This window comes from Pseudorca crassidens, chromosome 21 (assembly GCF_039906515.1).
Source record: "Pseudorca crassidens isolate mPseCra1 chromosome 21, mPseCra1.hap1, whole genome shotgun sequence".
NCBI classification, from domain to species: Eukaryota; Metazoa; Chordata; class Mammalia; order Artiodactyla; family Delphinidae; genus Pseudorca; species Pseudorca crassidens.
The window spans coordinates 20,826,906-20,851,075 of record NC_090316.1 but is presented as its reverse complement, the minus strand read 5'-3'; the positions used below and the strand labels follow the sequence as shown (position 1 = coordinate 20,851,075).

General features: G+C 41.7%; 1 protein-coding gene and 1 non-coding gene across 10 annotated transcripts in view; one reads left to right on the top strand and one right to left on the bottom strand.

Moving 5' to 3' along the window:
- The window catches only part of MTUS1 (microtubule associated scaffold protein 1), a 158,909-nt gene that overhangs the window by 114,768 nt on the left and 19,971 nt on the right, over positions 1-24,170 (top strand). For 8 of the 9 annotated variants that reach the window (XM_067721570.1, XM_067721569.1, XM_067721565.1 and 5 more), the window contains 2 exons: positions 8,541-8,755; positions 16,592-16,658. In XM_067721570.1, coding sequence (XP_067577671.1) covers positions 8,541-8,755; positions 16,592-16,658 — 282 coding nt within the window. Of the gene's footprint in view, positions 1-8,540; positions 8,756-15,361; positions 15,570-16,591; positions 16,659-24,170 lie in introns of those variants that run through there. The other variant, XM_067721574.1, reaches the window with a different exon arrangement.
- LOC137216250 (U6atac minor spliceosomal RNA) lies at positions 186-305 on the bottom strand. The gene has a single exon (XR_010939665.1). It is a non-coding gene; the product is annotated as a U6atac minor spliceosomal RNA (small nuclear RNA).

Sequence of the window (24,170 nt, the reverse complement as noted above, 5' to 3'; positions counted from 1 at the left end):
ACGGGAGAGGCCACAACAGTGAGAGGCCCGCGTACCGCAAAAAAAAAAAAAAAAAAAAAATTATATATGGCTCCTAATTATGACTATTAACTTTTCTAGAGCAAACACATAATGAAAGGAACCCTGAAAAGGTTTATATAAATTTAAGCTAATAATTGATAACACGAACATGTTCGTTTGTTTGTTTAAAATGATGGTTGGGTGCCACAAAGTAGTTCTCAGTGCCTTAACTGTGTGCCTGTTGTCAGGCCTGCGGGCCTCTTCCCTCCTTGTCAAGGGGAGTGCTTTCTCCTTTCATACAGCACCGAATAATAATTCAGAAAAAGATCTTGGTAAGATTGTCTAGATTTCCGTGGGGGTGCAGTTCAATTGATCAAGCTGGGAAAGTGTGTTAATAGGCTTATGTTAGGGGCTGCATTCAGGACAATGGGAAATAAAGAGCTGATTTGCTCCCCAGGAAAACGCCCCTGCAGATGATTCAATTTGGAAAGCGTGATGGAGCAGGTGAGGCTAGAATAGAGTCTCTTTGGAGAATAAGGAGCAGAGTGTTAGAGAATGTCAGTGCACTTCGCCACCGGGTCCCATGCCACACGCCCCCTCCCTCTGCCCTCTCTCGCATTCCCACACGCTCATCTGCTCCTCTCTGTGCTATCTCTGAGCTGGAAACGGTGACTTATCCTGGGTTCCTCTTGATCCAACTGGTCCAGAAGTCTTCCTGTTCTGCCTCATAAACACATTCATCATTTCCTGCCTGTTCTCACTGCCCTGACCGCCAGTTCCCCTCCCTGGGCCTCCCTCCTGGCCACTCTCCTCACCAGCTCAGATCTTCTTTCACTGTGTCTGCAGACCCCTGCTTGGCACCATTCTGTGTCTCCTACGAGAGAGAGAAAACCTTGTACGGCACGCATGTCTCGCCCCTGTTTATGCTTCCAGCCACATCATCTTACTTTAATTTCAGGAGAGCTTTGCTGTCAGCATTGAATACCAGGACCTCCAGGGCCTCCCATACCTCTATGCCTTGGTGTTTTCTGGCCTTTGCTGTTCATCTGTCTGCCAAACATGTAAATGTCCATCCAAACTCTGTCTCTAGAACCCTTTCTTGACAGCCCCAGATCTAGGTGTTTCTCCACCTGTACTCTCACCACACTGTGTACATAATTCTGTTACCTAATTATCAAATCATACGGCCATTGATGATGGCCTCTTTCTGTCTCTGCTGCATAAAAAAAGTTCCTTGAGAACAAGAACCAATGTGTTAGAAGCACATCCAGCAGACATTTACTGAGTGTACAGTGGTCATGTGGGTGATCATTTCATAACTGGGCACTCCCTCTTATCAGAACACATATTTCCTAGTAGTTCACGTTTAAGGTGTTCTTGTCATGGAATATCCCAGGGTAAACACCCATAAATACCCATCAAATCCTGAGGAAACACTGACGGAAAGAACTTGTGTAAAGATAGTGTCCCTAGGAAGGGTTTTAGATGTGTAGGTTCAGATTAAGGCAGAAAGACGGGAATCAGTTTTCTGTCCAGGCTGCTGGTTGAGCCCGTTAGCTCATTACTTATATTTTATTAACCCACAAGCATTAGTTTTCAATGCAGTATGTAGTAGAAAGCATATAACAGCCAATGACTGTCACCTTCACAGGTAGGTGAATATGTGAGAGTCGAACGGGAAGAGATTAATACCATAGAAACAAGGTGTCTTCATGCATCCTTGTAGAGCACCACCTTCTTCTACGTGCCTCCACCTTTTGATAAGTGTTTGGCGAGTGAATGAATAATGGGTCAATAGGCACATAGAACACTAGGCAAACATTAGTTACTGAATGCTGTGTATAGTTTTGTGTTTCATTCAGGTTAAGGCAAGCTCTCCTAGTAAGTCTTGTCTCTTACTTGATTTTAATATTCGGAAAGCCAGCGGATTTCCGAATATTAAAGTGGCTTGTTTTGCCTTAGGATGGATGTGTCCTCAGCAGCTAGTAGGTTAGTCCCCGTCTGAACTGTTAAGTCTCTCCCACAAAAATTGTGTTTAGCCTTGAAGTGGGGATCTGTATGCCTGAGTGACTTGAGCCTGAAACATGGGCTTGTTCTTCTTTCCCCAACTATTTTCTTTAAGAGGATGATAAATAACTTCGTTAGGCGAGTTTTAAATTTTATTAAATTGAGGTTTCTGAGTGGAAAGAACAAAGACAGTAAACAGTGTTATCCAGCTATTTTTCAAGTGAGCAGATGTCTTGGATTCAGGACTTTTATTTTCCTGATGGAGGTTTCAGTTTCATTGGAATGAACCTCAGGAAGGTCAGACCAGACATGGCAGTGGTAATTATCTTGTCAACACGCATCTGAATCTATGTAGAAGTTAACATGTAATTTTAAGTTTTCTGAGTAAGTTGATTCTTTGAAATTAGACAGCCTGTTAATAGGTATAATAAAATATTTTATAGTTTTTTTTTTTTTTTTTTTGCGGTACGCGGGCCTCTCACTGTTGTGGCCTCTCCTGTTGCGGAGCACGGGCTCCGGACACGCAGTCTCAGTGGCCATGGCTCACGGGCCCAGCCACTCCACGGCACATGGGATCTTCCCAGAACGGGGCACGAACCCGTGTCCCCTGCATCGGCAGGCGGACTCCCAACCACTGTGCCACCAGGGAAGCCCCTATTTTATAGTTTTAAATACAGCTGCATTATCAAAACAGTAACATGTTAATAAATGGAACACAAGGGCAAAGTTTGGTTCATATAAAGCTAATTTCCTATAAATAATGAATTTTGTAGAATTTAAGGGAAACTTGTTTTTTTGGCATTATGAGGTACTCTGTTTATGAGCATTAGGGCTTTGAACATCACTGCAGATTTTTGCCTCATCTGTTCTTCCGTTGGGCCAAGAGTGAGGAGGAAGGGAAAGATGCTCAAACTGGGCCATCAGCTACCATGTGGTACAATTTTGTCCTCAGGGAGCACAGTACGTGGAGTGGAAGATTGAGGTCACAGTGTGCTTTTCCAGCTCTAGGTAGAGTGCAGTCTGTTTGCTTATTTGCTCTTAGGTTGAAATTTGAAGACATCTAAACCTATTTTAAGAATTCACGGGCTTCCCTGGTGGCACAGTGGTTGAGAGTCTGCCTGCCGAAGCAGGGGACACGGGTTCCTGCCTCGATCCGGGAAGATCCCACATGCCGTGGAGCATCTGGGCCCATGAGCCATGGCCGTTGAGCCTGCGCGTCCGGAGCCTGTGCTCCACAACGGGAGAGGCCACAACAGTGAGAGGCCCGTGTACCGCAAAAAAAAAAAAAAAAAAAAAGAATTCACATTCAACAGAAGCTGTGTTATTTAGACTTCTGTCCAGATTCCGCATGGAAGAAACATGGATTGACGTATGTTTGCTTGATGGTTAAGTGTTAAAGATCGAAGCTCAGAATTCATTGTAACCATCTTTAAAAAATGTTACGTTTTAATTTTGAACAGGTAATGTATTTACCCTGTGGTTAAAAAATATTTAAAAATGCATTAGAACACCTATATCTATCTGGTTCTTATTTCCTTCTCTGAAAAGGTAAACATTGTTTGTACTTTCATATGTATTATACAATAGTTTTGTTATGAATTTATAAGCAAAAAAATGTGTTTATATTCCCATCTTCTTGACACAATGGGGCACATCATCTACATTGTTCTTCACTATGTTTTTAATTTACCACAGAGAGCTTCCTAGTTCTGTTACAGCTGTGACATTTCACTATATAAGTGTACCATACATTTATTTAACCAGACCTCTACTTATGGACATTTGGGTTGTTTTTTTAATCTTTTCTTTGCAAACAAGTTTGCAATGAAACCCCTTCTGTAGGTGTTATTTTACTCCTGTGTAGGATTCATGATAGAGTAAATTCTTGCTTACCAGCTGTGAGTCCAACAGTTTGTGTGAGGGTGTGTGAGAGAAGGCTTATCACCAAATTTTATGTTCTTAAACATCAATTTGGGTATATGACACTATGCAGACAGACATCATCAGAATTGTTTTAAATGTTTGAATGAGATTCTCCGTGGGTAGCATTGAAAACTGCATCGTGATGTACGTGATGATTTCTGCCGATTTCTATTACTTCCTGAGGCAGAGCGGTGTTTGAGTTCTAGGTGTGGTGTTTGGGGTTTCCATGGCTGGACACTTAGGAACTGATGCTGATGTGTGAGATTCCCCACTCTTGAAATTCCAGTTCTCCAGCTATTAAGAAAGCCTGAGAGACAAAGAAGGTGGTACCGTCTTGAGTCTTCTTGACACCTTGAGTTTTCCTGAACCAATAGCTTTTTCTCCCCTACTTCTCTAGTTAGATGGAGTTCACACCCTAACACTTAACTGCAAATGATGGTGAAACAGTAACCAGTCAAAGCACAAATGAGAAAGCAGCTAAGAACCAGGAGACATGCATGATTGGAATGCAATCAGACTTGGACAGTTGATGTTTTCCAGGGTGTACCTTAACAAAAAACTGCTTAAGTTCATTCTCGCGTGATCTTAGCAGCGTTCGTAATATAGTATCAGGTCCTAGAGAATTTTCTAAACTTTCAAAAAATAGATATGCCTTGACGCAGTTAACAGTTACAAAATGTGGGGAATAGGACTTTTATAAGCACAAATGCCATTTTGTTACCAAAAGCTAAAGCAACCAAAATGTAATAAAGGAAATGTATAGATACTAACTCACTTGTGGATCTAAGCCATCTGAATTCTCAGCAGCAAACTGGGGAGTAGCTTACACTGTTGCACTGACAGATTTGAAAAAACGAAGTGTTGGTTGGGCCTGGGGGGGACAAGGCATGAAATGGGGGAAGGGGGTCAAAAGGTACAAACTTCTAGTTATAAATAAGTCATGGGGATGTAATGTACAGCATGGTGATTAAAGCTGATAATTCTGTATAGCATATTTCACAGTAGCTAAGAGAGTATATCTTGTTCGCATCACAAGAATAAAATTTTGTAACTGTTATGGTGACAGATGCTAACTAGACTTATTGTGCTCATTTCACAGTATATACAAATAGTGAATCATGTTGCACACCTGAAACTAATATAATGTTATATGTCAGTTATACTGCAATAAAAACATGTCAAATTACATTTCGGATGGTAAAAAAAAAAAGTTTGTCTTGGGAATTTGAAGCCACAATTGCATAAAAAGAGCCTTTAACTAAATTTATTGAAGTAAAATAAAAACCATCATAATGGTTTCAGAGGACTCATTCAACGCTTATTTTCTACAATTTTTATACACTTTTTCAAAAAGTATTGACAGATTCTTAACATTTTGTAAATATATTATTTTAAAATCGACTTTATGTCCATGAAGAAACACTAGAGTTAATCTCTCTAAACCAAGAAAAGATAGAGAGACATCTTTAAAATAACGTTAGAGGTGGAATTAACCATTCAATAAGAAAAGCAGATAAAGGAAGGTATATTATATACATATAATCAAGGAGTTTAGCCAAACAATATTACTAAGCAAATAATTTCCATAGACTTGTAAATTCAAAAAGTCTTGATAATCCAGTGAAAAAATTTTAGTTTATAAAGGAACCAAACATAAATACTTAGCTGCTGCCCAACTTTGGCATAAGAGATAATTTGAAGGAAAAAAATTTTGGTGTTACAAAAAGAATACCAGTATTCTGAATGTGAGTGTAAAAAACAATGCTGAATGAGTTAATTTACATTTAATTTAATATATTTCCTTAGAAATAACTTATTAGAACCTGACTAGTTAATACTAAAATTCATCTGAGAGACTAAGTGGGCAAGAAACTTAAAGAATGTCTTCTCCAAAAATGTTAATATAAAAGATTCATTTCTCAGATTTTGTAAATAATTATAACCTGACAATTTAAAAACTGATATTGTGGTAAATAAGAAAACTGATTAACATAGAAATTCTAGGAAAAGAATGGAAAGTTGTTAAGGATTCAAGAAGTGGTAACTTCAGAGCAATGAATAGTAAATGAACACATATTTCAATAAGTATTGGTAGGACATGTAGCAGTGATAACGGTCAGGAAAGTGAACCTGTATCTACATATGTTGCAGGAAATTCTAGGTGGTCAAAGAGTTAAAAGGTGTTTTTTGCTCTTCTGTTTGTATAAAATCATATAAAACACTATATAAAAGGTAGGTATTTATCCATAAATATCGGTAGGTATTTATCCGTAAAAATTTATCTGTAAATATCCAATAATATTTATTATTGAAATGAATAGTTAGCAGATAATGGGCTTGGATGAATTAAAGTAACATTTTGTTAAGATTATTGCATAAATGTTTATTTTTAATTATGTAATATATTACATCCCCACCCCATCTCCACTTTCCAGAATGGGTGGGAACAGAAGCCTAGGTTTTGACTTGGAGTCTGTCCTGTAGAAGCTGTCTATGCCCGGGCTAGGCCCTTCGCATCCTTGAACTTCACCTTCCTAATGGAGGGTTACTGGGAGGACCACAGAGAGGGAAAGTGAGAAAACACTATAAACAGTAAAACAGTGTAGTTATTATATGTTATATGACAAATATAATCCCTGGGAACATTTTATTTGTTTATTTGTTATTGTTTGTTTATTATATTTTTTGGCCGTGCTGTGCGGCATGTGGGATCTTAATTCCCTGATCAGAGATCGAACCCGCGCCCTCTGCAGGGGAAGCGCAGAGTCTTGACCACTGGACCACCAGGGAAGTCCTTGGGAACGTTTAAAATTTTAGAAAATGACATAGAGGAATACTGATCTCAGATATTTGGATGAATTGTAAACTATTTAGATTATTTTTCATCAGTATGTGACTCTATAAAGTTCTCCTTTCAGGACTTTAATGTTACGACTGAGAAGACTAATGCATACTTTCCCTTCTCTTTAAGTATTTTTAAAACACAATAAATATTTTAGTCATTTTAGAACTGAGAATTATCAAGTATTAATACAAATGTTGAGTTGCTTAACCATGGAACGCTACCATAGAAAATGAGAGCCCTTGTCCTGTTTTGTTTGTTTGTTTTTGTTTGTTTGTTTAACTTAAAGAAGATATTGAGTGTATTTTGCCATTGCTTCTTGGAACATGAATACTGAGGTTTCGTTTTCCTTCAAGAAATCGCTGTTTTCTTCCCTCTAAAAAATTAGAGAAAATTAATTACTGTTTATAAAATTGTCTTAGGTTTGTCACCATAGAATGTGGATGCCACAGGGAATGACTTTGAGAATAAGGAAACATTTATTTTTTTAGTTTCTTGTCTTTTTTCCCCTAGATTTAGATTTGTTTTGGTTATTCAGCCTACTTATTTTAAGAAGCTAAGCAGCTTGTTTCCTGTTTTTCCAATTCTGTTTGACATTTAAAGTGACTGAGACATTTGGAATGGTTCCAAAATGGAACAGTTTTTTTCACGTAAAATAGAGTAGAGTAATTCCCAGGGTACCATGACAGAAAGTGAGAAATCACTTAGCATGGCGTCTTAAATGGATTTGGAGTACTAGCATGTGCTTTAAAATAAAATTTTTTAAGCCATATTACCGCTTGAAGGGGGAAAAGAAACAACAAAGCTTGTATTTGATAGAAAACGGAAGAGTGTAGTCAAGAGTATAATACTTTTTTTTTTTTTTTTTTTTTTGCGGTACGCGGGCCTCTCACTGTTGTGGCCTCTCCCGTCACGGAGCACAGGCTCCAGACGCGCAGGCTCAGCGGCCATGGTTCACGGGCCCAGCTGCTCCGCGGCATGTGGGATCTTCCCGGACCAGGGCACGAACCCGTGTCCCCTGCATCGGCAGGCGGACTCTCAACCACTGCGCCACCAGGGAAGCCCCCAGGGGTATAATACTCTTACTGAATCACTTTGCTGTACACCTGAAACTGACACAACATTGTAAATTAACTCTAGTCTAATATAAAATAAAAAAATTTTTAAAAGAATACTCTTAGCAATGAATTTAAAGATCAGGGGTTAAATATGAGTAGATTTTCAATGTATATGTGGTGACTTATCAGGAATTAGGAAGTGATTCATTTAGAGTATAAATCTTTGTAAGGACCAGGCCACCAGTAGGGAGAGGACGGGAAGTTGGTAAGAAACGTATAAGAAGAGGGAAAGGCACTTAAAGTCCAGTCATTCGTGTGTTGTTTTTCAGCCTGTGTGATCAGAATGGACAGTCAGGGTTCTCGTCACAGACAAATTTCTGTACCAATTTACCTGGAAAATTAGAAACTATGAAATCAACGTTATTTTGCACGCCATTTTCATGTTTCTGGATTGGTACATCTGTTTGTTTCATGCCCCTAATTCTCTGCCCCATATATGACTTATGTCAGAATTAAAGCCATCGTCTGTGTTTCTGAGTTCCAGAAATCCTGATGTTTGATTAATCCTGTTCTCATCCATATGCTTTCCTTATGTAAACATAACTTAAGTGCATTTCTGTGGCTTCTCTAGTTGTTTGTGAAGCCAGATGGTGGTGGTTATAAAAAATTAAAGTCACATATTTTCCTACCTATATTCATTCCTTTTGCAGTTGAAAAGGGCAGACAGAAGAGTCCCAGAAGTTTATGCATCCAGACCCAGACATCTCCAGATGTGCTCTCCTCAGAAAAAACACTTGAGTTGGCTCAGTATAAAACAAAATGTGAAAACCAAAGTGGATTTATCGTGCAGCTCAAGCAGCTTCTTTCCCGTGGTAATACCAAGTTTGAAGCATTAACAGTTGTGATTCAGCACCTCCTGTCTGAGGTAAGGATGTGATGTGTACCCTCTAAACAGCCTTCTCGCTAAGGTCGGGGCAGGCAGGGGGATGGGCAATGCTCATGCTCCTGTCTTGTGAATATCTTTAAGTTAATGATTGATAAGATCACATATAATTCACCCAATTATGCTTTTGTCAACTCATTTGATACCTGAGTCACTCTCTAGAAATCTGGGATTGAAACATTTCTTAGTACTTCTCTTTCTCCTCTGGGGTCTGTTAGACCAACAGTGAAAACGTAATTGCCTGTTAAACCTCTATATACCTCTAGACTATATTAGCATTGCCAATTAAAAAAAGTTAATCAGTCGATCTAAAAAAGAAATGCAAAATTTTATTTGAGCCTAATTGAGGATTTTAACCTGGGAACAGCATCTCAGAAAGCTCTGAGAATGGCTCCACCCCTTAGAAGTCAAGGCACAGTTATGTGTAAGTGTTTTGAGACAGAGGGCGACACATTATTGACAGTTCACACAATCCAGATCTGCAAGTACAGAGTGGTTGGTCATGTGACCCCTTACAAGATCTGGAGGGAGTGTTATCTTTAAGGAGTTGGCTTGGTGCTGGGAGAGTGTTGCTCTTTATGGTTGAGTAGGTATTTCTCCTGATGGGGGAGGTTGATGTATAATGCACATACACAATGCACAATAGAAGGGAGAGAGGATGCCAAAGGGCAGAGAAGATTTTTTTATGTTTAAATTTTTCTTGCCATAAAATATGAATTTTATTTCACAGCATTAACTTTTTTTTCACTTAATTTTTTATCTAGCCATATGTAGTTTTCCATATCACACTGAACTTAATCCTTTGAAAAATGAGGTTGATTATATTTATGGGTCAAAGAACACTTTTTTTTTTTTTTTTTTTTTTTTTTGCGGTACGCGGGCCTCTCACTGTTGTGGCCCCTCCCTTTGCGGAGCACAGGCTCCAGACGCGCAGGCTCAGCAGCCATGGCTCACGGGCCCAGCCGCTCAGCGGCATGTGGGATCCTCCCGGAACAGGGCACGAACCCGTGTCCCCTGCATCGGCAGGCGGACTCTCAACCACTGCACCACCAGGGAAGCCCTAAGAGCACTTTTGAGGTAACTCCCAGTAGTGGTCTAGAGAGTCTTCAGAATTTCCATCCATTCCTAAAATAGTTTGTGGTACAACAAACATGAAACAGATTTTCTTTGCTTACTTACTCTTCCCTGATAGTCTACAAGGATGTTAATTCAGGAATTAGTTAAAATTCATTGGGAAAACCAAGTTTCTATGAACGTATGCTACTGGCATAGCAACAAAAAGTATAATTATTTAAGGGGAAATACTGGGTTGAGAATGTAGCTTGAGCTCACTAGATATTTTTAAATCACTGTTTTAAAGATGAGGATACCTGACATCTCAAGAAGAATACTGTTCAATCTGCTTGTTCTCTAGTTCAGTTCAAGCCAACAAACCTATACTCATTTCTTACAGAGGCTACTCTGATGTGGTTGCCGTCTGGGGCAAAGGGAGATGCAAGTGAATGAGACTTGGTCTGTGCCTTTGACGAGCTGCTAAGCTAGCAGACAGTTTAAATCAGTGTTCGATGAACAATTTACAGCTTTGTTCGAATGAACTTTTTGGAGGGGGAGATGCAGACATTTACCTAGTTTTTAAATTACAGTAGCATACAGTATTTTTGTTTTTCTTTATTATATGAGAGGAATTTTGAGAGTTGGTTTATGTAACCAAGTAAGCTAAATTGGAAACTACATAACGTCAAATGTAGGGAACAATTAGTTTGTCTATTTAGTGATAAACCAATTATTTATTTTACTGTATCTAGCCTAACAACCCCATGGTCAATTCTTGTCTCTCCTTTATCTCCCACATGAAAGCAATCAAGTATGGTGAGTTCTCATCCCACAGTGTTTCTCCCCTTCCTTCATCTCCTCTTTTCTATCTCTACCAATGCCAACCTTGTTCAAGCCCTGGATAACTGTCTCCTGGATTATTTTAATAACTTCTTAACCAGTCTTGAGGCTTGCACTCGCTCCTCTGTAATCCATCCCAATCACTGCATCCCAAAGCATTCCACTCTACTGATTACCTTCAGTGGTTCTCCATTCTCTACAGCCGATTTTCCCAGTATGGTAGCCACTAGCCTTATGAAGCTGTTGAGCATTTGAAGTGTAGCTAGGCTGAACTGAGATGTGCGGTAAGTGTAGAATACACACAGATTTCAAAGACAATATGAAAAAAGGATGTGAAATATCTCACTAATAACGTTTCTGTTGACTGTATGTTGAAATGATAATTTGGACATACTGGGTTAAATAAAATATATTGTCAGATGAATTTAATCTTTAAAAAATGTGGCTACTTGGAATTAAAATTACATACAGGGCTCACATTATATTTCTCTTGGATGACTCTGGTGTGTAACTTGGAATATAAGACTCTCTGTAACCTGGCACCAACTGCCCCTTTTCACCTTCCGCTCACTGCCGGCGTGCTCCAGCTGTATAATCAGGAAGGTAAAGGAGAAGCAAGAGGGGTTTAACATTTGTTGAATATTTACTAAGTACCAGACGTTCTTACTTAATAAAATCCTCTCCAAAATGCAAGTTGGAGTTCACAAATAAGAAAATTGAAGGCTTCCCTGGTGGCACAGTGGTTGAGAGTCTGCCTGCCGATGCAGGGGTGCCCCGCACCGGGAAGATCCCACATGCCACGGAGCGGCTGGGCCCGTGAGCCATGGCCGCGGAGCCTGTGCGTCCGGAGCCTGTGCTCCGCGGCGGGAGAGGCCACAGTAGTGAGAGGCCCACGTACTGCAAAAAAAAAAAAAAAAAGGACGGAATCCCAGATGTAAGATGAACATATAAAGTCTTTATGTAAATGTTCTTTGCTCTTTTCTAGTTCTTTATAATCAATCAGCAAATATTTACTGATTGCCTAATGTGTACAGGGCACTGTTAAAAAAAAAGTTGGAAAGGAAAGATATAACCAAGGGAAAAGTTAAGCAATTTTTTCAAAATTTTTACTTAACCCTTTGGTTCTCTCATACCCATTATAGAAGTGATTGATATATAGATATGTAGATAGGTAGATATAGATTGTAGATCTATACTGATCTATATATACATATATATCTCGTTATTGCTAATTTTTCCTAGACCATTTCAGAGCATTAAAATATAGGTAAAAATCGTTGATTATAGGGAATCCTGGAACTGTCACTTATCCTTTTGTTGCAAGTCTATTTAGTAACTACAACCTGGGCTTCCCTGGTGGCGCAGTGGTTGAGAGTCCGCCTGCCGATGCAGGGGACACGGGTTCGTGCCCCGGTCTGGGAAGATCCCACGTGCCACGGAGCAGCTGGGCCCGGGAGCCATGGCCGCTGAGCCTGCGTGTCCGGAGCCTGTGCTCCGCAACGGGAGAGGCCACAACAGTGAGAGGCCCGCGTACCGCAAAAAAATAAACAAAAACAAACAAACAAAAACTACAACTTTACCACTTTAGTGGTAGACATCATTCATTACAGAGCAGAAGTTCTAATGCATGTCTCATGAATCTGGAAACCAATACCACACTTTCTATTTCTCAGAGGACACAATGTTGTTAGTTTTGGTTCTGATTCTTGGTTTATCCTTGAATAGTTGTACAGTGTTCTGTGCAGGCAGACCGAGTGCCAGACAGTGTTGATGTTAGTGATCCCAATTTCTTCATGAAAGTTTCTGGGTACCTCAACCCAACCTCTGACCAGTTATTCAGTGTGCCTCCAATTCTGTTTTTGCTAGTGGAATCTAACCTAAAGTAGCACCTGAACAAAGATGAATTTTGAACGACACTAGCAGTCTATAAATAAAAATGTCTCAGACCAAAAAATTGGACACGATTCATGGTGTGGTAGTAGGGATGGAGGAGGTCAGAGAGAGCATGCATCTGAGCCATCCGACGTGGCTCTTTCCTGCAAAATCCCCTGTGCTTTTGACACTCTCCCAAGCCAGCAAATTGAGGCTCAGTGATGGGATGACAGCCGGAGACTAAGTGCCTGTGTCCCAGGGACTCCTAATCTAATTATGGTGAGTCCATTTTTTTCTTGGAGCACTTCATATATTTAATGTATGAGTATAAAAGCATTTTTCCCAACCAGATTCCCACCTCCCTCTTTTTTTTTTTTTTCCTTCGCATTGTGTGGAACTCTGCATGTTACAATACAAAGAAAATTAAATAAACTTGTTATCTGGACCATAAAGAGTTTATCATCTAAGACAGAAACACTGATATAGGAGCAGCTAAACAAAAACAAACAGGCAGTCAGTATCTAAGTGACAAATGCATTTTGTCATCTACAAAGAAAGGGTAAAGGTCTTAAAGGGCAAGCTACCAGGAGAGTCAGGTAGAAAGTAACACTGAGTATGTGCCTATTATGATATGGGCACTGTGGTCGGCATTTCACATAGGATCGTATTTAAAGCCCTTGGTTTTTCCATTGTCCTATACTGCTTCTGCTCAGATGAGTTCATCTGCCTTGAGTTATTGGGCCTGGATGTCTTAGTTCTACCTAGGTCTCAAGCTTCTTGAAGCAGGAGCCATGTCTTAATTTTTTTCTATATTTTCCCCAGCATCTGGAATGGTACTTGGTAAGTTGGTGCTGAGTACTAAATTGCCAACCAATTCAGAAGGATAAATGTCCTGTCTAGGTGTGTGGGGGAAGGGAGTAGTATCTATGATTGACAGTTAGTATTCCCTGAAGGCTTACAGAATGGGTCAGGTACAGAACACCAAGCCTTCCAGCTTGTGGAGGTGGGACATGCATGGCAAGCATGACTTGGACAGAAGAGGAGTAGGGTGTCTAAACAGGAGCTGGGTGATTGAGGTTCATGGAAGTGTATTTTTTATGCACTCAATGGAAGACTCTTGTCGAGCAAGGGCATTTATTTGTACCCAGAATATGGGATAAAAATCTACCAATCCTCTGCAAACTAGTGTGGAGGGAGGCTTTCCATAGTTCAGGAGTGGGGTTGGTGAGGATGAGGGCTAGGGTGGAGGCATCACTAATAGAAAAAGTGCAGTGGATTCAAGACACATTAGGAGGGAAGAACTGACTGACTGTGGCACAACCCATTAGACAAGGAAGAGTCCAAAACGATCCCATGTTTTCCTGTTGCTGCCACTGGGATTGACAGAGGTTGGAAGACATCGATGGCTTCTGGGCACTGAGGAAGGCTGAGTGCAGTGCAGCTGGGGGCAGTGTCCCCATGCATGCAGTCGGCCCTTGGTACCTGTGGGGACTGATTCCAGGACGCCCCCACCCCAACAGCAGGTACCAGAATCCGTGGATGCTCAAGGCCCTCATATAAAGTGATGGAGTACAGTTGGTCCTCCACGCCTACATCCCAGGTTCCACATCAGGGATTCAACCAACCTTGGATTTCAACTGTACTGAAATTGCTTGTCCACAAAGTCCCTTTAATAAGCAAAAAGACTGCCTTGTAGATACTTGTGATAGGATGTAAAAGTTCACAGAATCACTCCTGGAAACTTTACACCAACTTAAGTTTTCAATTTTCCATATTTAAGGATTTCTGTAAATTTGAAAAGTGATTTAACTTCTTGCCAGCTTTTCCTTCTATTAAGGATTTAGCTCTTAGAAAAGAGTGAATTTTAAGCAAGGTCACCGAATGTGTTACAGGACTGCTTGCGTGTATCTAGCAAAACAGTCTTCTGGGTCTCTTCTGGGTCACTCGAGTGATAAAACTTGCTGATACTTAACTTGAACTAGATCACAAAGGCTTAAATTTGAGATTAAGAGAAGTATATAGTATATATATTTTTATTCGCTTTTTTCACCAATTTTATCTGGGCTGGTTTTCCTCAAACTTTAATTTTTACATTAGAAAACTCATTGCTTGTTCACTTAAAAAAGAATGGACTTACTGATTTGTGATTTCAGAACAACCTAATACTACATTTTAAAAATCAAGCATTTAGAATATCATTAGGGCCAAAATGTACTCATTGAGAAAGTGTTCCTTAAATTCTAGTCACTGTTAAATGTCCAGGACAGTGCTAGTGTATCGTTAACTTCCCTAGCTTTTTCGTGAGAGACTTACAAAGTAAAAGGGAAAAACCATAACATATATCTGATCTCCAACTCTCAATTCAGCAGGTCACACTTCTTAAAATGCCAGGGAACCACGTTGTAAGCATTTAAATGAATTTTTCCGGAAAACATCATTCATTTTATAATGTCATGTTAAATTCTCCGTCACAACACACACTTTCACCGTTCCTCACCTCGTCCATAACTCACTTAGCACACAGGTTTTGGAGAATAAATTTCCTTTTTCTATTAGCAAGTATGCTCATCTAATGACCCCTAATTAGAGAGGGGAATAAAAAGGTTCCCAAGTCTAAAAATAACTCCATTATCCACGCGGAGGCGGCCAGTTTTTCTTTCCCCTGTACCAGCTGATATTTGAAAGTAAGTGGCAATCGATCAGTCTAAGCGCTGGCTCTCGTTTTTCATAAATGAAGGGCTGTGGCTTTAAGCAGTCGCAGGCAGCCTGTGCCAAAGGCAGAAGCTGCAGCCTCAGCTCCTGTGAGGAGAGAGGCGTCCCAGGCACACGCTAACCTGCAGGATGCGAAGTAAGGCCAACCGAAGACCAATGGCGCTCCTCCTGGTGGAGCTTTGAGTGTAGACCGGCCGGACTGGTGGGTGGCTTGGCCACCTGCGCGGGGCCGGGAGGGGGGACTTGGAGAGACAGAAGCTGGAAAATGGGCTGCTCCGGCAGCAAAGTGTGCCTCTATTCTCCATGTGCAGCAACGAGGGTAATTAGTATTTGTTTATAGTGCTTTTCTGGAAGAATGCCAGGGGCGAAGGCAGAGGTGGTCTGGCGTGAGGGGGAAACGCTTTGAGTGACAAGCAACTCTCGCCTGCAAAGGCCGGTCTCATGATCTCCGTCCGCAATGCTGCGACCCAGCTGCGGTGGGAGCTCTGTCTGGGGCGATCCCCGGGAGGGCATTTCCAGAGAGCTTTGAATTCTGCCTTTTCCTTCCTTACACGCTGGTGGGAGGGAATCTGCCTCGTAAGAAACTGTATCTAATTGCTGTGTTTGTACAAGCATGTGTGTCTGTGCGCTTGCGGATGAGTTGCTGGTAACTTAGAAATGGTTCTCCTTGGCAAGATTGATAATTGCTTTTTTGATTCTGAAACAGCTGCCTGGTTTTCTTTGATTCATTTCTCTAACATCTCTTCAGAATGATCGCTGATCCAACATATTATCATCTTTAGAAAATAACGCGTAGCTGAGTAAAATTAATTTCATTTTGTTTTTAAAGGATTATTTTTTTCGCCGTGGCTTTGTAAGAGAAAGTAAAAAATCCTTTTTAGAAGTAAACGATTGGCCTCCTAAGGAAACTTTTCTATTTGCAAATATAGGATAAAGTTCATATAAGTGCCTGTGTTTAGAACATTAAACGTTTATCTTAGACTGATTAGGCCTTTTATTGCCCTTGGAGGAGGAGAATGCATTACGTCTTAAGTATGCCTTAGCTGAAAGGTTCTGGGATCCCCAGTGAAGCATGGCTCAAAGTAAATATTTTTAAACGGGCCATTCAGTGCCTCAAATGAATGTTTCACGAGGACCTGAGAAAATACAGATTTTTGAAATGTGAATTTCCTTAACAACTAAGGGACATCTGTGTTTTTTAACAACACAAACTGTTAGCCTAAATGATTCATATCTTGGCTTCTCAGTTCTGAGTCTCATTTTCCTGGTGATAACAAATGTGTGCTTTACTGAAAGGGACCCTCTTGAAAACATGAGTAACTTGATGTGTGTTTTCCACAGCGGGAGGAAGCATTGAAACAACACAAAACCCTATCTCAAGAACTTGTTAACCTCCGGGGAGAGCTAGGTAAGAGCTTTTTTTTTTTTTTTTTTCCTTCTTCCAAGTTTTTCGGGGGGAGGGGAAAATTATCCCAGTTGGTTTTCCTGTCTGCATGGTGTCTCCTGGAGCTGCCTGCTGGCAGTGTCAGCCACTCACTCCAGTATCTGTGCAAACACTGACCATCGACGTTTCTGTTGAATCTTGGCAGTTTGACCTCAAGTTCATGGAATTCTGGGCACTGATCTGACTAAGCCTAGCAGAGTTTCTGATGACCAAAACATTTCTTTTCCTGGAGAGAGGGACGGAATGCTTTTTGTAAGTGTGTGGATTACAGTTAGATAATTCCGTCAGGTTTTTTTCTTTCTGGAACCATCTTTCACATGAAAGAGTGGTGAGGAAATTCCCTCTCCAGTAGCAGTAATGATATTGCACTTCCTTGGGTGCCCTGTGAGTAGTGGGTATAGCATTAGAAGGCGCACTCTGTGCTATTCTTCCAGCTGGACTGGCAGTGAGAAGGACCCAGCTCCACAGGAAGCCAGGTGTCTCTCCTGCCTGTGGCACTCACCCCCCAGGGCTGCTCTTTCCAGGCCGAACTCTCTTCTAGTTCTTGTCTTTCCTGGAAGAGCCCTGGGTTCGTGCAGCAGAGACAGTGCTGCCTTTCCTGCCTCAGCCTGCGTGTTAGAGCGAGCTGACTGCCTCGGGAGCCCCATGCACTGTAGGCACCACGGCCCTAGACAGTCAGCTTCCTGCTGCAGCTTCAGCCAGATCTGGAGCAGTTCATTGAAAGGCTGCCTTCCTTGCCCTTTGCGGTTTTCTGTGTGTGCTGAAAGCGTGTGTAGGTACGTGTATAAATAATGCAAAGGCCACAGCCAGAGTTGAAAATTATGTTCGTCTAGTTCCAGGAGAAACTGCTCGTTTTTCTTTGGACAACACCAGAGTTGAAATACTGTCAATATAATTTGCTGGACTTGAACCCTCTTAAGTCCCCCTCCCCTACCATGCCCGGGCAAAGATCAAGTAGCCATGAACGTGGGGTGAAGACTTCCGTCTATATTCCTCTTCTCTCTTCACCCCCCGAGGCAGGGCAATGCCAGACTCCTGACTCGCCCGAATACCTCGTCCTGGGCATCATTTTCTCCTGATCTTAGGAAGGACTCTTTTGGGAAGAGTAATTGTGAGACAGATGGAGCTTCAGGACCCCAAAGACTTGAGAGTTCTAGGAAAACAGTTCAAGGAAACCACAGATAAGAAACAGCCTGGCTCCCAGGGACGTTTAAGGCTCTCTGCCAGGTTACTGAACGTGACTGGTGTCCTTTTGATTACCCGGATGACCAACTTAACTTGCTTTTGTCTGCACCTTAAGTAATGTAATGGATATAGGTTTAGCAGATCAGAAGAGAGGTCTTTTTGTGTGTGTTTCAGGGTTCGCTCTAACCCGGTAGAGGTGGAGAGGAGCCTCGCTGGGGCTTCACGTTTCAGCCTCCCCCCAAGACGAGGCAGATGCGCCAAGGGAACACTGTTCTCATTCAGGCAGTTTGAATGGGGGAATCCTCTTTCCACCTTTCAGTGGATAGCGCGATTCAGTGACCTCAATGGGACCCAGGGACTCATTACCTCCCGTTAGTTACTTAGCCCGACAGGAAATAGCTGTAGCCATTTGCACCCACTCTCACCTTCCCTGTGATAAGGAGCCGGTGCCCCGGTGTGGCTTTACTGCTGCTCTTGGAGTGTCAGAATGCAGTGTTTGGCCCGTCCATATCATCCGGTCACCCAAGGCTACGCTCTCAGGAAGTGTGGCGTTACTGCCGGTGAATCAGATTGAATTGTTCACATAACAGCGTGGAGCATTTGGGGAAAGATTTTTGGTTCCATGAGGGGAAGGGAGAGAAGCCTTCTTCTGATGGAACAGTCCAGGAAGAATGTTCTCAAAGCTGCCGGTTTGATTGATTGAGCTGCAATAGGAATAAGTTCACACCACAAAGTTTACAGCTCAGTTTTCAAATGTGAGGCAGTGGTACAAAGCTGTTAGACTGTGTGGTCATACTGTCCAGGTTCAGATCTTTGGTAGCTGGGTGACCTCGGGCAGGGGAGACGGAGCACACGCCTTCTGTCCCAACTTCATTCTTTGTAAAATGGCGGTATTGTCTGCCTCAAGGGTGGCCACGAGAATTACATGAGGTAACTTGTTGCAAAGCGTCTACCACCAAGTATTAACTGCTATCAAATAGTAGTTGTTAAGATGCATGCGGTTGACAGATGTGTAGTAACGGCATTTGCTATTTTGCGAGGGCAGAGACTCTGCTGCAGAAAGGAATAGTAATTCGACTAAATATTATTAGAAATGCCTCAGGACAGGTTATTTTTGCTCTTCACATACAAATGGAAAGGTGAGATGTGATGGCTCCCTTCCTGATATGTTAGAGGCGCTTGGGGTGTGGAGTCCACCGTCTGGTTTTTGTGCTTCTAACCGTCCACTCCTGGTTAGAAGTTACCTGGCTTTTTTGAGCACAGTTTCCTCACTGGTGATAGGAAGTTAACATGCATTTTGCTGGATTTTTTTGGAGTTTGAGTAAGGTGGTAGTACATGTGAAGTGACTGGCATAGCGACTGGTCCATCACAGGCAACTCAAGAAAAGAGAGCCACCACCATCAATGCCATCAAAGTACCCACCTTTCCCCTCTGACATAATGGGGCATCGTTGGTGTCGCTTTCCCACTGAGTAGTTTTTCTTTACCTCCTCTATGAAAATTGAGGCAAGGTTCCCAAACTGCTAAGAGCTGCAAAGAATAAAGGACAACTCATAAGTGCAGGGGCCCTGAAACCCAAGTAAAGTCTGCACTTTCGATCTTCAGACCTCACTGCCTCCGATGATCTCCTCCCCTGACTGACTTGCCCACTGTGGTCTCACTTGTGCTCCCAGGTTAACCCAGCTTATTACCTCCAGCACAGCCTGTGTGTATCTGCATCCGAGCCTGCTTTGTGGAACAACATAACATTTGCTTCTGCAAAAAAACTCTTTGAAAACCCCCTCACAGTCTCCTCAGAACCAAAGCGTGCAGCTCCCTTTGCTCCAGAGAGCCCTTGATATTTTGCATTTGTGTATATACTATATCTTGTGTTTTCCTATTGTCTTCAGACAGTAAACTCTTTTTATTGGGGGTGGGCGGTCTTTGTTGCTGCGCACGGGCCTTCGCTAATTGCGACGAGCGGGGGCTACTCTTCGTTGCGGTGCGCGGGCTTCTCATTGCGGTGGCTTCTCTGGTTGCGGAACACAGGCTCTAGGCACACAGGCTTCAGTAGCTGTGGCACGTGGGCTCAGTAGTTGTGGCTCACAGGCTCTAGAGTGCAGGCTCAGTAGTTGTGGCTCACGGGCTTAGTTGCTCCACGGCATGTGGGATCTCCCGGACCAGGGCTCGAAACCGTGTCCCCTGCATTGGCAGGCGGATTCTTAACCACTGCAACACCAGAGAAGTCCCCAGACAGTAAACTCTTTAATTGCAGAGATCCATTCCTGCTTCCTATGAAGATATATATATATGCTTTCCGTTTTCATGGGTAATTAATAAACATTTATGGGCGTTTTAGGTTTTAAAGTTTCTTTTCTCTCTTTTTTTGGCTGTACCACGTGGCTTGTGGGATCTTAGTTCCCCCACCAGGAATCGAACCTGGGGCCCTGGCAGTGAAAGCATGGGGTCCTAACCACTGGGCCGCCAAGGAATTCCCTAAAGTTTCTTTTTATTTAGGAACAATGTGTGAAAATTGACGAAAATTGTGGAGTGAGGGGTAAATAGCCCATAGCTCCATATTTTGGCATATTCCTTTGTTTATATGAATATATACCACTTTGCACTCTTTTATTATTATTATTATTAAGGTATAATTTACATGCAGCGGGATGCTTATTGTTGCATCAGTTTGACAAACACACACACTCACGTAACCTACACCTTTAGATTACGTTTCCAGTAGACCCTCTTCCCCTAGAAGCAAACACTGACCTTATTTTTATCACTCGAGGTTAGTTTTGTCCATTCTGCAATAGAGTTTCATGTAAATGGAAACACACAATAAATTCTCTTTGTGTCTGGCTTCTTTCACGCCTAATGTTTTTGAGATCCTTCCATGTTATTGTAGATACTCTGATGTTTAAACTTATGTCGAGCACTTTCCCATTTTGCCTCTTGGTCTTCATACGCTCGTGGTTAATGATCACGGTAATGCCTTTTGAGTGGATGTAGCATAATTTCACTTACCCCTTCAATAATGTCATCATAAGGCTTTCATTGTCGGCTGTTTTTCTTACCCATTCCCATGGTTTCAACTACAACCTATAGGGTGATGACTCACAGATTTATCTTTCTAGTCCCCTCCTTCCCCAAGCTGTAAATACTTTTTTCCCAGTGAAGAGCTGCCTCTAGATGAACCAGTCCAGTGTAATCAGACCTTCCTGACTCCCCAGCCCCTTGCTTCCGGAATACTCCGCAGTGTCTCCTCATTCAGACCTATGCCTCAAAGTCTGTTCATCACCTTCTACACTGGATTATTATTCACTTACCACCCAGGCTGCCAGCTAAGGTCATAACCCTCTTCCTCCATCCTCCGCATGATACCAGGCTGTGCCCTAAATGTCGCCCAGATCCATCTCTCTTCAGCATTCTGGCTGCTTCTGTCCTAATTTAAGTCCTGTAATTTCTCACCTGCAGTATATCCCAGTGGTCACCTTGCCCCCAGGCCTGCTTCTCTCTTCTCCAAGTGCTACCAGGACTATACTTGTAATAAATCTCATGTGTGTCCTCTACTGGACATCTTTAACAAACATAATTGGCTCCATTTTGGCTTTGGGAAGAAGTCCAAGCATACTGAAGTCACCGTGTATGATGTGTCTGTAACCTTCCGGTGTAGCTTCATGGTGTCTGACCCTCGTTCTCCTCTCTGCATACCTCCTTTTCCCTCCCAAGGTCCCAGGCAGAGGCTCATTCGTGCCTCGTTTGTGCCTCCTCTCTGTTTGAAAGGCTCTCTCCTCTTCCCACTATCTTTCTATTTTTGCCTCTCAAACTCCTCCTTCTTCTCATTACTTATTTTTAAAGTCTTAACTAAAATACCTTGTCTTCAATTCAGTTTCATTCAAATCCTTCAGACAAGTGAACTGCACCTTCTACTATACCCTTCAAGTACCTTGCTCTTATAGGTATTTGTTTATAGACCTCTTTTCACAGCGCAGAGCTGTGAGCACTTCAAGGGCAAGGCCAGTACGTCCTTCATCTTTGTAGCTCTACCAGCTAGTACCTTGGGCCTGGCAGTTAGCACTTCTGATGCTTAGTACTTCAGAGAATGAATGAATGATTTTACTGCTGAGGATGGTAGCTAGGGAAAGTTGGTTTTATCCTTATAATATGCTTATACTTGATGGTTTCTGTACACAGATATTTTCCTATAAACTGTTAAAACTAAGTAATAAAGTAAGATGAGCTATAGTTCTCTTGAAGACATTTTACATGATGCCTGACAATCCCAGTTAATCAGGTCATTTTGAAAATGTCAGCCCTCAAAATAAATTACGGTTCAACTTAATGTTCTACATAATCCACAGCAAACATTTCACCTCTGAGATATGGAATAAATGTGTCATTCTGATTCTTATGGTCATGTTGGTGTAATGGAGCGCCATAATTATGATCTTTTAGGGTTCCTACTGTATTTTTGTATTGATCTTAATCATTGGAATCACATTTTTTCATCTAAATTAATGAAGAAAAAGGTAGTTTGTATTTCACAATTATTTTCTAGCCATTAGAATTAATAGCTAACTCACATCTTTCTATACATTTGTCCTGATTGTTCCTGTGTCATGATGCAAATGAGATTTTAACCCTTTATTCACTAAAAATTCCTGGAATTCCATAATAATGGTTCAGAAGACTAGTCAATTTTGCCCTCTGTATGTAAAGATGGTGGGTGCGGCAGCAACGTTTATTGAGTGCCTACTCTTTCCTAACATCAGTGTTCATCTCTAAGTCTACTGGTTCGCATTGTATAGGAAGGGAGGGAGGGACGGAGGGAAGAATTGAGGCTTAAACGTTAATGTAACTTTCTTAAGGTCAATAGGCCAGAAAAGCAAAGCACCTGGATAAAAACCTAGGCTGGCTAGACCACCAAACTCCCGTTAATTACAAAGAAAGAAACCATGGTGAAACTGTTGGAAAGATGGGGAAATCATTTGATATAAACACTAGTTTGCATTGATAACTACTTTGGGGATCTTTTTATTCAAGTCAAGAGTTCAAGAAGTATTAGATTAAAATATCTTGTTATTATGTACTAGGAAAAAGTGACTTGGCTCTGCCTAAAGCAGTGTACACACTGTCTAATCAACACTTGACTGTGTCTGTGAACTAACCTCCCTTCACACCTTTATGGAATGTGTTAATTCTTTCACTAGTTTTGTGTATAGTTATGGTTTAACAAGGTTGTATATTTAGAGTAATTTTAAAACTCTTTACAGTTAAGCCACTTTTGAGTTGCAGAATTCCAGAAGTGATTTTTGAAGTGGGCTTTAATGAAAAATCTATTAATATGTAATGAAAACCAACCGTATGCCAAAACAATTCTTTATCTCACTGAGTTGATTGAAGAGGGAGTTGATTCCGTCTTAAACTTGGCTCGTTCTTTTTCTATCCTTGTCTGTCTCTTCTAAATTTAGACTTTGGCTGGCTGTCTCTATAAGTGAAAGGTTGGGTTCTTTCACCTGTACAGATGCACAATATTACCAAGCGTGTCTGTTCTTTTTGCTCCGGATGCACAGGCTCAGCGGCCATGGCTCATGGGCGCAGCCGGTCCGCAACATGTGGGATCTTCCCTGACCGGGGCACGAACCTGGGTCCCCTGCATCGGCAAGTGGACTCTCAACCACTGCGCCACCAGGGAAGCCCAAGCGTGTCTATTCCGAAAGCCTATTGAGTCTTCTTCCTTGTCCTGGTCTTTTCCCTCACTTGTCCTTGTCCAGTTTTGATATGTTCAGTTTTTCCTGATTTAACGTAATTTGTCGGTGGTTTTCAAACTTCACTGTGTAATAAAATAGGCCAGATTAAAACTGCAGATTCCCGGTTCTGACTCGGGTGGCTTGGGATGGAGGAGTCCACTTGTAATGATCATCCAGGTGACTCTGATGCAGGTGCTCCCTGGGCACACTAGCTGTCCAGAATGTTGTTCACTTAATGTAAAAAATGTATGTATGTAAGACTTAAGTGAGCAGAGTAAGAGAATAATACCAAATAGCTCTAACTGAACTGAATCCATTCTTGTACATAGGCTTCCAAATCATATGCATACCAGTAACTTTGGGGTTTTTTTGTTGTTGTTTTGTTTTGTTTTAATTCTAGGTGGCTTTTTAAAATTAATTAATTTGGTTGCATCAGGTCTTAGTTGTGACTCTAGGGCTCCTTAGTTGTGGCTCACCGGCTCCTTAGTTGCAGCTCGCCGGCTCCTTAGTTGTGGCATGCAAACTCTGGCGGCATGCATGTGGGATCTAGTTCCTGGAT